The sequence below is a fragment of the Chroicocephalus ridibundus genome, chromosome 21 (genome assembly GCF_963924245.1).
Source record: "Chroicocephalus ridibundus chromosome 21, bChrRid1.1, whole genome shotgun sequence".
Classification (NCBI taxonomy): domain Eukaryota; kingdom Metazoa; phylum Chordata; class Aves; order Charadriiformes; family Laridae; genus Chroicocephalus; species Chroicocephalus ridibundus.
Window position 1 is genome coordinate 4,035,027 of NC_086304.1, and position 13,374 is coordinate 4,048,400.

At 69.4% G+C, this 13,374-nt stretch overlaps 2 protein-coding genes across 10 annotated transcripts in view; both read right to left on the reverse strand.

The window, feature by feature from the left end:
- GATAD2B (GATA zinc finger domain containing 2B) overlaps nt 1-2,364 on the reverse strand; it is a 42,310-nt gene extending 39,946 nt beyond the window's left edge. For all 3 annotated transcript variants that reach the window (XR_010073858.1, XR_010073857.1, XM_063357075.1), the window contains exon 1: nt 2,219-2,364. The gene's annotated coding sequence lies outside the window, so the exon portion shown is untranslated. The remainder of the gene's footprint in view (nt 1-2,218) is intronic.
- An 818-nt stretch (nt 2,365-3,182) lies between these two features.
- DENND4B (DENN domain containing 4B) lies at nt 3,183-12,626 on the reverse strand. 7 transcript variants are annotated; one of them, XM_063357198.1, is made up of 24 exons: nt 12,547-12,626; nt 10,357-10,667; nt 10,024-10,276; nt 9,862-9,931; nt 9,534-9,703; nt 9,209-9,450; nt 9,059-9,125; nt 8,926-8,984; nt 8,687-8,831; nt 8,416-8,591; nt 8,206-8,306; nt 7,904-8,119; nt 7,676-7,821; nt 7,252-7,599; nt 6,923-7,129; nt 6,707-6,835; nt 5,856-6,629; nt 5,653-5,775; nt 5,398-5,573; nt 4,584-4,707; nt 4,084-4,495; nt 3,825-3,990; nt 3,679-3,743; nt 3,184-3,589 (listed from the first exon to the last, which is right to left on the reverse strand). In XM_063357198.1, exons 2-24 carry the CDS (start codon nt 10,653-10,655, stop codon nt 3,444-3,446), a joined length of 4,614 nt encoding a protein of 1,537 aa, XP_063213268.1. In that variant the 5' UTR covers nt 10,656-10,667; nt 12,547-12,626; the 3' UTR covers nt 3,184-3,443. The 7 variants fall into 7 exon arrangements, with proteins under 7 accessions (XP_063213275.1, XP_063213268.1, XP_063213269.1 ...); XM_063357199.1 differs by lacking the exon at nt 12,547-12,626 and adding an exon at nt 12,321-12,408; XM_063357201.1 differs by lacking the exon at nt 12,547-12,626 and adding an exon at nt 11,062-11,083.
- Between the last annotated feature and the right edge of the window lie 748 nt (nt 12,627-13,374).

Below are 13,374 nucleotides of genomic sequence, written 5' to 3' on the forward strand. Positions count from 1 at the left end.
GCGAGAGGAGCATCCAGCGGTGTGCCAGAGCGGAGCAGCAGCGGTTGGAGGGGTGGGGGGCTCTCCCTGCACGCAATCCTCCGCCGGCAGCCAACCACGCACAAATCCTTCAAAAACCACCGTCCTCTTGAACCACGCGTTGTTGCAATCCTCCCCCAGCCCCCACCGAAGAACACCGAGAAATAAGAGTCAAAACCTCCCACACCTTCTTCCAGAAGGACGCCGTTCCCCATGGGCTCGTACCCCCTCCCTTCCTCCTCCAGCCTGTCAGCAGCTGAGGCAGGCTCAAAAAAAAAAAAATTAAAAAAAAAAAATCCCTTTTCGGGGGGGTGATTTCAGCAAACAGAAGGCGAGGAAGGCAAAGCAGCTAAAGCGAATCGATACGATCACATCCATATGCTGTCGCTCTTCCTCCTTGCTTTCAGCTACCCTCCGCTTGCCCAAACCTCCTCCTCCTCCTCCCCCCTTCCTGGCAGAGCACACCCCCCCGCCATGAGAGACCCTTCTTTCTCGGCGCAGAGGAAAAGGGAGAGCGTTTTTAAACACCTCGAACACTCTTATTTTGGGAAATTGAGCAAAGGAGAGAGAGGAACCGTGCCACCCGGCTTCCCAAACGCCAAGCGAGGAAGGGCCTGTGCCTCCCCAGAAGCAGCATTTTCATCACCCCCCCGCCAACGGCAAAAGGGAAAGGGGTGCGGGCAGGGCTGCCTGCACTGCCCACAGGGAAGCAGGCAGCAGATCTGGAGTCTCTTGCTCCACGTTAAAGCAGAGATGTGAAAGTTTTCCTGGCTGCTCCCCCCCCCGCCTCCTGCTTTTAACCAGGGAAGAAGTCGGGGGGGTTGGGAGGAGGGAAGCAAGGAGGCAGAATCCTGGAGGGCAAAAAACCTGGTTTCCCAACCGGCGGCAGAGCAAGAGAGTCGATCGCCCCTTCCCATCGCCTCCCCGACGAGGAAACAGGGAAACACCGCGACAGCAACGCAGAAGGAAATGGGAATCGCAGAAGGAAATGGGAATCGCAGAAGGAAACCCGGCAGAAGAGGAGGGAACAAAGGGGGGGTCCCCTCTGGGTGCCGGGGGGAGCAGCGAGCCCCCAGCACCCCCATCGCGGAGGGCTGCTCCACCACAGCATCGCTCGCCGGCACTCCCCACGAAGCAGCGAGGGAAGATGGGGTGGGGGGGAACCCCGCTCCCCTCAAACCCTCCAGGGGCGCAGAGAGGCGGCTGCTCCCACCCCGCTCTGTCGCCTCTGCTGAGAGGGAGGCGGCCGCCCCCTCCCCGCTCTCCCCTGCCCCGGGGACCCCCCACGCACAGCAGGCCCGGAGCCAGGCGGCGCCCGCACCCCACTTCCCCACCGCCCCCGGCCCAGCCGGTCCCCAGCCGGGCAGGGACCGGCCCCCCCAGCCCTGCAGCGAGAGCCAACACCCCGTTTTACCACGGGGTATCCCCGCCCCCAGCCCTCCTTGCCCACTCCCGAGGGCTGGGCCAGCCCCTGCCCCCCACAAAACCCCTTGGGCTCTGCCACCCCCAAAACCCTGGGCTCTTCCCCCTGCCAAAACCCGAGGTCTGAGCCCCTGAACCCCCCCGAGCTCTGTGCCGTGCTACTGCCAGCCCCAGAAGCCCTGAGCCCTGCCCCCCAAAAACCCTAGCCTTTGCCCCCCCCAAAAAAATCCTGGGTTCTGTCTCTCCCCCAAAACCCCCGGCTCTGCTCCCCCCCCCCAAATCCCTGAGCTCTGCTCCCTCAAGCCCCTTTTGGCTCTCCCCCCCACACCTAAATCCCAGAGCCCTGCCCTCCCCGCCCCCCAATCCCTGGGCTCTGCCCCCCCCAAAAATCCCTTGAGCTTTGCCCCCCCGAAAACCGCTAGGCTCTGTCTCCCCCCAAATCCCTGAGCTCTGCCCCCAAAAACCCCTGGGCTCTGCCCCTCCCAAATCCCCTCAGCTCTGCCCCCACCAAATCCTTGAGCTCTGCCCCGCCAAAGGCACACCGCCCCCCACCCCCGGCCGCCCTCAAACCCCCCGCGCTCTGCCCCCTGCCCCCAGAGCCCCCAAGCCCCACGGGTGCTGCCCCCCAGACAGAGACACGCCCCCGCTCCCCTCAGCCTCCGGGCTCGCCCCCCTCCCCCGACCCCCAGGCCTTGCCCCCCCACATCGCCGGGCCCTGCCCCCCCCCCCCCACACACCAGCCCCCCCCGCCGCCCCCCCCCGCCGCCGCAGCCCTCACCTGGCTCAGGGGGCGCCGCCCTGGGGGCCGGGGGCGCCGGTGAGTGCCCTGGGGCCGAGCCGGGGCCGGGCCGGGCCAGGCCGGGCCGGGCGGGCGGAGCAGACGCGGCGCCGCAGCCACCAGCCGCCGCGGAGCGCAGCCGGCACCACCACAAACAATGCCGCTGATTGGGCAGCGGCCCCGCCGCTCTCCTCCCGCCTCCCGACCCCAGGCGCGACGCCCATTGGCGCGACGCGCCGACGGACGCGGCGTCTGGCCAATTGAATTCGCCAGGTCCCTCAGCCTGCCGGCCTCCCTCTTTTGATTGGCGGGCGGGCGCCGAGATTGGCGGGCGGCTCCGCCAATGGCAAAGCGCCGAGCTTCCCCGCGGGGCGCCTTTAATGGGTCCCCGAGTCTGGACATCCGGGTATCGCCGGCCGCGCGCGGTGTCGGCGGGCAAAAAAACCACCCCCCCCACCCCCCCTTCCCCACAGGGGGGAATTTGGGCCCAACGCGGCCGCCGTACCCGCCCCGCGCCCGGCCCACGTGGCGCCCGGCACCGGCGGGCACGTGGCCCCGCGCGACGCCGTCACCGGGGGCCGGGGGGGGTGGAGACCCCGGTACCGGGTAGGGACACTCCCCCTCCCCCCCGCCATCCTCCCGGCCGGGCCCCGGCGCCGGGGAGGCCTCGCCCCGGCCCCGAGGCCTCCGCCAGGCCCCAAGATGGCCGCCGTGGCCGCAGGCCAACGCTCTGGCACCTCTTCTTCCCCCCGCCCCCCCCCCCCCCATCTCGATGGTGTCATGGCGCCGCCCGCACCCCCAAGGGCTCTGTGTGTGTGTGTCCCCTGACACCCCCCTCAAGAAGGCGCCCCGGGAGGCAGCAGGGAAAATACCGCAGCGGCTTTTATTTACAGACCCCCAGGGCGGGGGGGCTCCTATTGCACAGTGCGAGGGGGGGGGCCCAAAAGCCCCCGAACTCCCCCCAAAATCCCCTCCCAACCCCCCCCCCACCCCCCCCAGCACGGGCAGGCGGTGACAGGGTGGAGATGATGGGGGCGATGCACGGATCCCGAGGAGGGGACACTGGGGGAAATGGGGTGGGGGTGGAATAAATAAATAAAAATATATTAATACTGACATATAAAACCCTTTGTGAGCTGGGGGCTGTGGTGGGGGCTCCCCCCGCCCCGCGGCTGGGGCGTGGAGGGTCTGGGCTGCCCCCCCCCGCAGTGTCCCGGGGGGGTCTCTAGCACTCGAGGGTGGCCCCGAAGCTCTTGCGGCAGTCGATGGCTTTGGAGCTGGGGGGCTGCGCCCTCCGCCGCCGCAGCTCCTCCTTGCCCAGGCTCCCCGCCAGCTTGTTGTAGGCAGACTTGTACTTCTTGTCAAAGGCGGCTGCAAGGTGAGGGGGGGGGGGGGGAACATAAATACACCGGCATTACCCCCCCAGACCCCCTCCGAACCTCCCCCCGAGCCCCCCGTACCGATGTCCATGTGGTCCCTGCCCAGCGCCGCCAGCGTGAGGAAGAGGATTTCCCGGTAGATGCTCCTGGGGAGGCAGAGCAGTGAGGGGGGGGTGTCACCGAGCAAACACCCGGCTCGTGGCGATATGGGGGGGGGTCCGCGGTACCTCTGGGGGTGGCGGGGGCCACCTGGTGCTGGCAGCGTCTCCAGGAGGAGCGTGATGGCCTTGTGCACCTCGCTCAGCCCCACGTGGTTCATCACGGCCCCCAGGAAGGCTGGCGAGAAGGGGTGGCCGTGGGGCTGCCAGGACTGCAGCCGGGTGGGGATTTTACCTGGGGTGGCGGGGACACAGAGGAGGGGAGAAGGGGGGGCTCAGCGCCGCCCTGCCGCTGCCGTCCCCCCCTCCCCACCACCCCCTGACTCACTTTGAAGCCGCCAGAGGACGTAAAGCGGGGGGCTGCTGTCGGGCTCGGGGGCCAGGACATCCCAGAGCAGCCGGATGCGGACGCAGGGGGACTCGGGGGGCTGCATCTGCGGGACAGGCAGGTGACCGCTGGGCTGGCGGCCACCCCCAATTCCCCCCCCCATAGCCCCCCACTTTACCTGCGGGGCCGGGGCGACGTGCTGGGAGCCCAGGAGCAGGTGGGGGAGGTTACTGGGCAGCCCCAGGCGCTGGAAGTACCAGACGAGGTTCCAGTAGATGATGGGGTGACTGTCCACCAGCTCCGGCTGCGCCAGGAATTCGCCGCCTTCGTTCTCCACCAAACTCTCCAGCTCCTTCCGCAGCACCAACGGGCTCAGGTAGGCGAAAGCCACCCGCTCCGACCGCCGCGGCACCTGTGGGGGGGACACACATTGGCTGGGACACCCAGCGTGTCCCCTGCGTGGGGACGGTTGTCTCCCCGCTCCGTGCCCGGCTCCGTACCGCTGTGTCCGGGTAGCCGTTGCAGAGCTCCGGCTCGGCCTCGTCCAGGGCCAGGCAGTGGCGGCGGTCGCTGAGCACTGGTCCCTGCGCGGTGGGAGGAGGGAGGGAGCCATCCTCGGTGGCACTGCAGCAAAGAAGGGGGGTTATAGCAAGGTGGGGGCACCGGGGAGGGCACGGGACATTAGGGACTTGACTGGAGGATGGAAGGTTAGGGAAAATGGTGGATGGCAAAGTGGGGGTTGGGGACACCAGGGGGCATGTGGGCATCAGGGCTTTCCCCCAGAGGACGGAGGGTTGGGGAACAGCGGTGGGCAGCAAAGAGAGGTCTACTCTGGTGGGACACTGGTGACACCGGGGACACTGGGGCAGAGGGACATCGGGGTTTTCCCAAGAGGGTGGAAGGTTGGGGAACAGCAATGGCAGCAAAGCGGGATGCTGGGGACAGCAGGGACACCGTAGAGTATGTGGGACATTCAGCTTTTCCCCTGAGGACAGGACAGGGGACACTGGTGAGCAGCAAAGAGGAGGGTCAGGGACACTGGGGACACCAGGGACACCTGGGTGGATGCGAGACATTAGGGTTTTCCCCCAGAGGACAAGAGGGACGAGTGACACTGGTGGGCAGCAAAGAGGGGTGCTGGGGACACCGGGGACACTAGGGAGGATGCAGGACATCAGGGTCTTCCCCCAGAGGATGAGAGGACGGGGGGGACGCTGGTGGGCAGCAAAGAGGGGTGCTGGGGACAGCAGGGAGGATGGGGGACACCAGGGTTTCTCCCGGAGGATGGGGGACACGGGGGAAGCGGTGTCCCACCTGGGGGGCAGCTGGAAGTCCTGGATCTCGATGCTGAGGAAGGGGACGAAGGAGCGGTTGCAGAAGGGACAGGTGGTGTTGAGGTTGGAGTCGTCGGAGGTCCAGCCTGCCATCACCTCCTCGTCGTACACCAGCGCGCCGCAGCCCTGGCAGCGCGAGCAGCTGGACAGCAGGACCTGGACGGTGACAGTGGCGCCGCCAGCCCCCACGGTGGAGGCTGGGGGGGCCGCGGTGGGACAGGACCCCCCAGCTCACCTCCACGGCGGGCGGCTCCTGCCCCGTTGCCCTGTCAGCCGGTGGCTCGGCGGACTTGGGGATGCCGGTGCTGCCCACCGACGTGTCCGACAGGTCCAGCTCGCTGCCCAGCGAGACGGAGCTCTGGGGGGGACACGTGCTATCAGTGAGGACGGACGGACAGACAGACAGACAGCCCCAGCCCCCAAGGAGAAGCCGGGTACCTCGGAGGCGGTGGATTCAGGGCGCTCCCGTGGGCGCAGCAGGGTCTCGGCGGGGCTGCGGCGTGGCGGGGGGTCCCCGTCCCGCTGCTCGGAGCCCCGGCGTGGGCCGGCGGCGGCATCCCGGGATCCGGTGGGGAGCTCGGCGCTGGCGGCCGGCCGGAGGGGGGACCGCTTGCCAGGGGACAGCAGCTGCTGCAGCTTAGCGGCCAGCCCCCGCCGCGGTGTGCCCCCCGCCACCCCCCCGGCACCCCCCGGCCCCTCGTCTGCCCGGTCGCTCTCATCCGTGGCAAAGCTGATGTCCGACAGGCTCCCATCGGCCGAGCCGGGGGGACCCCGCAGCCGGGGGGGCAGCGGGTCTGGGGCTGCGGGAAGAAGGGGGGGCTGGGTAGTGGGGGGCTCCCCCGGCCCCCCCTGGCTCCCCTCAGCCTGGGTGCTGCCGGGGAAGCTGAGGCTGCCGCTCTTCACCAGCCGGGGGGCTGCAGGTGGGTCCCGCAGGCTGCGCCCGGCCCAGGTGGTCTGCCGCTGCAGGCTGGGACGGGGCGCCGGGGGAGCTCGGCCACCTGCGGGAGGGGACAAGGGGGCTGTCAGCGGCGTGACAGAGGCCCCCCCGGCCCCCCCCATCCCCACCTTACCTGAGGGGGCGGCGGCAGCCCGGCGTTCCCGCTGCCGCAGGGGCTGCCGAAACTGTGCGGCCCCCAGCACCACGTTGCGGAGCTTGGCCCAGCGCAGGCGCCCGCCCTGGGTGCCTGCCGGCCACTTGCTCTCCAGCACCGCCTGCGAGGGGGGGGACACACGGTCAGGTGCCAGCAGGGACCCCCCTGGTGCCCTCATGCACGTTTCCCCCCCGTCACCTTGTTGTAGTAGCCGTAGGTGATGGTGTTGGGCACGATGCCGGCGCGCTTCATCTCCAGCAGCACCCGCACCGACAGCACCGGCTCCCCGTACTGCCCGCAGAGCTGCATCAGGATGCGGTAGCAGACCTGGGGGGGCAACCATGGGCAATCAGGGGTGGCCGCGATCCCTCGGCCACCCCCCCGGCAAGCCCCCCTGCCCCAAATGCCCCCTACCTCATCCGGCAGCACCACTTTGTGAGCCTCCATCTTGCGCAGGACGTCGTAGGCCAGCTGGAGCGCCCGCAGCTTGGCGGGGGCGGCGCGGACGTGGGTGGGCAGGTAGAGGAACCAGAGGCCATAGCAGTGCCCCAGCAGGCACTTGGCCCACATTTCGGGCACCGAGGAATACTTCTGGGCCACACGCTGGGCCACCTTCATCTCCTGGGGACAAGGGGAGGAAGATGAGGGAGCGTCGGGGGGGGGAGGAGCCAGCATCCTGCATCCCTCACCATCCCGTCCCCGCTGAGGCCCAGCCAACTCGTCACACTGTTGGCCCCGCTCACCTGCTTGGTCCTGCGCGGGGCCGGGCTGCTGGGGGCACTGCTCCTGGCCTGGCACAGCTGGGCCACCAGCGGGTCGCGGGGGGGCTCCAGGAGTTCGGGGCGCAGGGTGGGGAACCCGTCATAGCTGGGGGGGGGGGTGGGAGCAGAGGCTGAGTTGGGGGGACCCGGGGGGTGGCGGAGCCGGGGGGTGTAAGGGGGGGGTCTCACCGGTACCCGCGCAGGCAGCTCGGTGCCATCGGGACCCGCCGGCTGCTCAGGGGGGGTGATGAAGACAGTGTGCTCGCCCCCCCGCGGGTCATCCAGCTCCATCAGGGGGGTGTCCTCCGGCTTCTCCAGCTCTGCCTGCACCTGGGGAGGGGGCGCGGGGTGTCACTGGGGGCAGGGGGGGGATATGGGGACATGGCGTGGAGCTGGCGGGACCCACCTTATCCACGCAGGTGTCGAAAAACTCGAGGCAGGGGTCTCGGTCGCTGGCGAAGGAGCAGTCCTCGATGAACTGGGTGAAGAGCTGGGTGCGCAGCAGCTGCCCGTAAAACCGGTGGTACGCCCGCTCCCGGGACTTGAGGAACGCTGGAGGGGACGAGACAGGGGGGTTAAATCCAGCTGACACCCCCTAATCACCCCCCTGCCTTTTCCCCTGCCGCCCACCCACCCTGCAGGGCGAAGAGGCTGCTGGCGTCGCGGCCGGCCGGGGCGGGCGCCGGGGCGATGGGGCGCAGGAAGGAGCGATAACCCCGCAGGACGCAGGCCATGAAGCGCAGAAACGCCGCCCGCGCCTCCAGCTCCAGCTGCGCTCGCCGGCCCCGCGCCGCCTCTGCGTCGCTCAGCAGCAGCTCCAGCGACGCCTCCTCCCCCGGCCCGCTGTACACTGCGAATGCAAGGCAGTGGGGGGGGAAAATTAGTTGTGTGGGGGGGCGCAGGCGGCTGTGGGGTGCCCCCCGGACCCCCACTCACTCTCGTCCAGCTGCTGGGAGAGGCTGTGTAGCGAGGCCAGCAGCACCTTGCAGGGCCGGCGGGGCAGGGAGCGGGGGGACAGCAGCTTGCGTTCCTCGCTCCTGGGGGGGGACACGCAAAGGGATGACAGGAGGGCAGCCGGTGGACCCCCGGCATCCCTCCAGGCTGGCGAAACCCACCCCCCGTGGCTAAGAGCTGGGGGTCACTCACTGGAAGATGGTGTTGGTGTCCAGGTCGATGAAGATGACGTCCCGGGGGGGCTCGTAGAGGTCGAAGTAGCTGGAGTGGATGCCTACAATGAAGGGCACGGGGGCACACAGCACGTCAGCCAGCGCCAGCGGGCACAGCGGGATGTAGGGGCACTGCCAGCGCAGGGGGAAGATCATCTGGGGGACAGGACAAGGGCGGTCAGCGCCGCGGGCCGGGGGTCCCCAGCGCCGCGGCGTGTCCCCCGCGGTGGTGTCCCCTCCCCGGCACTCACCGCCACCAGGGCTTCGCCCACGCTGGTCAGGACGTCGGGGCGCAGGGAGTGGATGAGCAGCTTCTGCTCGGTCAGCACGGCCACCAGCAGTGCCACCGCGTTGTCAGGGCCCAGGTTCTGCAGCAGCGTCAGGAAGCTGGCGCCGCTGTTGGGGGCGGGGGGGGGTGTCACTCAACCACCCCACGTCCCCCTGCCGCGTGTGTTTGTCCCCCCACCCAGTGCTCCACGGCCATCCCTACCTGAGCGGCAGCGGGGAGGACACAGGCCGGCACAGCAGCAGGTTGTCATACGGGGACATCTGGGGGGACACGGTGGGCTGGGGGGAGCCAGCAAAGGGACGGGGACAGCGGTGGGGGGGACACAACGACTCACCTGGACCAGGATGCGCGGCCGCTGCGGGGACGGGAAGGGGACGTTGTGCATGAAGTGGGAGATGTGCCTGCAGGCAGAGGGGTCCGTCAGCAGGGGGGAGGCGACAGGGGCCACCCCCCCCCCAAAAACCTCCCCCCGCCCGGTGCTCACGTCTCGAGGGGCAGCACGTGGGGCCCCGAGATGGAGTAGCGGTAGATAAACATGAGGAACTTGCGGAAGACGTCAAAGAAGGGCCAGTGGGAGAGGACGCAGATGCTCTTGCGGGTCTGCAGCGAGCGGCCGGCCACCGGCCGTCGGTCCACCACGCTCAGCAGCCCCAGGCGCAGGCTCTGCTTCTCCGACAGCCGCTCCCGGGGAAAGGCCTCGTGGAACTGGATGGCTGCCCCATACACCTGCGTGGGGCAGGGCGTCAGGGTGGGAGACGCCCCCCGCCTCTCCCCGCCGCCAGCCCTGACCCCCTCCCGGCCCATCCTGCCTTGTCGCCCGAGGCGCCAGTCAGCACGAAGGTGGAGAAGACGGGCAACGGGTACTTGGTGTCGGCCGGCCAGCTCTCGATGGTGGCCCCCATGGGCAGGCAGAAGACGGGCACCGATTCGGGCAGGGGGAAGGACTCGCTGTCCTGCTCGGGGTAACGTCCCAGCAGCCCTGGACGGACAGACGGACAGAAGGACGAGCCTCACCTTATCATTTCCCCCATCCACTCGAGCAGGGGCAGGGAGGGAGCAGCTGGGTGGGTGCCCAGCAGCCTGCCAAGGCCAACCCACGCCAGGTTGACTCCCCCCAGTCGCCGTGAGAGACCCTACCTGCTTCGTAGACCAGCGTGTTGGCCTTGGCCATGGCGATCTTGTAGCACAGGAACAGGGCAGGGCCCCACTGCAAGGAGGGAGCAGAGGGGGGGTCAGCGTGGGCCGGATGGCGGCGGGGACATCCCGGCAGCAGCGAGAGGGGGGGCCCCTGGCACCCACCATGCTGGTGTTGAGGTTCTTGTCCACCCGGCAGAAGGTGTGGGGGGTGCTCTCGCCCTTGCTGGGCATGATGAGGCAGATGTCAGTGACCCCCAGCGTGTTGTGGCCGTGGGGCTCGGCTGCCCTCCGGTACGTCAGGAAGGTGCGTTGGTGTCCCGGCCCCCCCGAATTGAGGTTGGCTGAGCGGCTGTAGGGGGTCGTGTCCAGGATCTTATAGCCCGGCTTCGGGCGGTCCTTGCCCTCGTAGTGCACCCTGGGTGGAGAAGAGGGGTGAGGAAGAGCTCCCCGGGGAGCTCGTGTGTCCCCCCCACAGCCTCGTCCCCCAGCACTCACCCCAACTCGATGAGGGGGGGCTTGTCGCGGCTCCGCTTGTAACATATGAACATCTGGGGGTTGTTGAGCAGCCCGGCGTTGAGGTCGACGGGGTGGCCCGAGGTGGTGGTCTCGATGCAGGTGAAGCCGTGGGGCACCTCCTCGCCCTGCGAGCGGATGATGACGGCCACGTCGGTGATGGGCTCGCTGGGACGGGCCGCGCGGTGCTGCTGGTTCTCCTCCTCCAGCGGCCGCGAGGTGTCTGTCAGTCCGGCCACCACGAAGTAGTCCACCAGCTGCGGGGGCTTCTCGTCCGACATGGCTCACGGCATCTGCGGGGGGACAGAGGGGTGTGTGACACCACAACCCTGCCCCACAGCCCCCCCGAACTGGCCGTTCCCAGGGCCCCACGGAGCAGGGAGAGCCCCTCCGTCCCAGCAGGCTGGCAGCATGGGGTGACCCACGACGGAGCTGGTGGCCGTGGGGCACAGCGGAGCTGACGGGGCAAAAGCGCCGGGGACGGGAAGGGAGGAGGCTTCCGGTCACGCCGCGAAGTGCCGGGCGATGTGATGGGGACCCCCACGGCTTAAGGAGGGGGACAGCACCCCACCCCGAGCACATCGACACCCCTCGGGCAGCGCCTCGGAGACAGGACCCCCACCCTGCAGCGTGGCCCCCCCACCCAGCTTGGTGGCTGCAGCCCTGGCCACCGTCACCTCCACGCACCCCCTCCCCATGCCCAGCACCCCCAGCTTGCCCGGGCGCTGCAGGAGGAGTCCGCGGAGGCTGCCGGAGAGCTGCACAGGGCGGGCTGGAAAGGGGAAGGAAGCAGGCGACAAGGCCGTGAACGCTCACGTCACACCCCCCGGCCGTCACCCCCCTCCAGAGGGCACCACGCCGGCTCTGCCCCAGCCGCACCGAGGTGGGGGCAAACCAGTCCCAGCCCCACACAGAGACCCCAAGCGGGGACACGGCGGTGGCCCCACAACCCCAGGAGGAAAACCCCCTTATCTGGGGGGGGTCACACCCTGCTGGGGCAGGGCCAGCATCCCCCTTGCCGGCAGAGGCAGGGCCAGGGAAGTGCTGGAGCCTGTCCCTGTCCCCCAGCTGGGGACCCGGGACCCCCCCAGCCCCGCGGGTGGCCACCCGGCGTATTTTTAGCCCAGCGCCACGTGACGACGGCCGAGACGCAGCTCCGGCTCCCGATTTAGCTTCCTGCCACCCGCCTCGGGTGGGGAGAAACCGGCAGGGGGGGTCCACACAGCCGGCCTGTGCCCCACACACACACACACAAACCCTTCTCATAGCTCCTCCTGGCCGGGGCCCCGCAGTGGGGCACCCCACTGAAAGCCAGCAGGACACGGCAAGGTCCCTTGGACCCTGGATGACAGGTCCCTTGACCCGCCTTCATGTCCCCATGGACTCCCCCCCGGTGACCCCCAGCAGGGGCAGCCCCACGGAGGGCTCCCGTGGGAGAGGCGGGGCTTCGCCCCCAGCTGCAGCGGGACCAGGAACCGGCCCCACCGTGCGGCTGACGAAGGGGAAGTGGCGACTGAGGGCGAGAGGGCGACAGGACCCCCCCACCCCGTGCCCCGGCCCCAGCCCTGGGGCAGGATCCAGCCGCTGGCTACGGGGCAAGTGCCCTGTGGCTGTGCCCCAAAGGCAGGGGAGCAAAGGGGGTCCCCAGGCAGCACATCCCCGGCAACCTCTGCCCCAACGGCGCACGGGGACCTTGCCCCACTCTGTGCCCTCTGTCCCACAGCCCCCCCCCCCCAACCCAGCCCCATCTGGGTCTGGAAACCCTGGGGTAGAAATGGGGATGTCAAGCAAATGTCAGCCTGGTCACAGAGCCACCCCCAGCCGGCCCTGTGCACCCTACACACACAGCCAGCCCCACAAGCCTTACAGCCGGCCCCACAGGCCCTACACCCGGCCCCACAAGCCCTATAGCCGGCCCTATACATTGCACAGCCGGCCCTACGCACCTCACAGCCGGCCCTATAAACCCTACGGCCGGCCCCATACACCCTGTATAGACGCCCGGCCCCACAGGCCCTACAGCCGGCCCAGGCCCCACGCCCGGCCCCACAGGCCCTACAGCCGGCCCAGGCCCTACGCCCGGCCCCGCAGTCGGTCCCACGGGCCCTACAACCAGGCAGCCCCCCCGGCCCCGACCGGCCCCTGCGCCCCCCCGGCCGCCCCCGCCGGTACCTGCGGGCCGGGCCGGGCCGGGCCGGGCCGCGCCGCTGGGCTCCACCGGGCCGCTACCGCGCGCCCGCCCGGACCCGCCGCCGCCGACAGCGACCCCTGGCGGCCGGGAGGACTCTCCGCACTGGCGGGGGGGGATAGCGGGACGCCCCGGGACACCCCCAGAAGCCGCCAGGTCGTCGTGTGTGTCCCCCCCCCGCCCAGCACCTCCAGAAGCTGCCAGGATCCCCCAAGACCCCCCCAGGACCCCCAGACCCTGCCAGGACTCCTCAGGACCCCCCCAGACCCCCCCACCCGCACCCCCAGAAGCTGCCAGGACCCCCCCAGCACCCCCAAAAACTTCAAGGACCCACCGCACACAACCACTGTGCCCCCCCCAACCCCAGGAACTGCAGGGACCCCATTACACTGCCCCCCCCCCAAGTAAGGGACCCCAGACCAACAGGTCTGCAGCAGCTGAACCCCCCCCTGTGCCCCCCCAAACCTCCCCCGGGGGGACCCGGGAGCCCCCTCCCCCCCATGAAATCAGCCACACACCATGACAGGGGGCATTTAATTAACATATAATATATTTTAAAAAATAATAATAATAATAAATCACTCTGGCTCCCTCCTGGGGCGGGGGGACACACGGGTCCTGGGGCCCCAGGTCCCCGCCGACAGGGCCCCCGTGCTCCCCCGAGGGTCTGGGGGGGCTTTGAGGGGGGGGGCAAAGTTACAAGTGCTTTCTACACGTCCCGCGGGGTCCCCAGCAGCTGGGAAAGGTTGGGGGGGGGGGGGGGGAGGGGGCTGGGGGTACACACAGGGCGCAGCTGAGGGGGGAGAGCAGGA

Coding starts and splice junctions, on each gene's coding strand:
- DENND4B (XM_063357198.1), bottom strand. CDS start 10,655: ATGTCGGACGAGAAGCCCCCGCAGCTGGTGGACTACTTCGTGGTGGCC. Junction 8,120..8,205: donor CTCCCAGCAGCTGGACGAGA/GTGAGTGGGGGT, acceptor TTGCATTCGCAG/TGTACAGCGGGCCGGGGGAG. Junction 4,708..5,397: donor GACTTCCAGCTGCCCCCCAG/GTGGGACACCGC, acceptor TCTTTGCTGCAG/TGCCACCGAGGATGGCTCCC.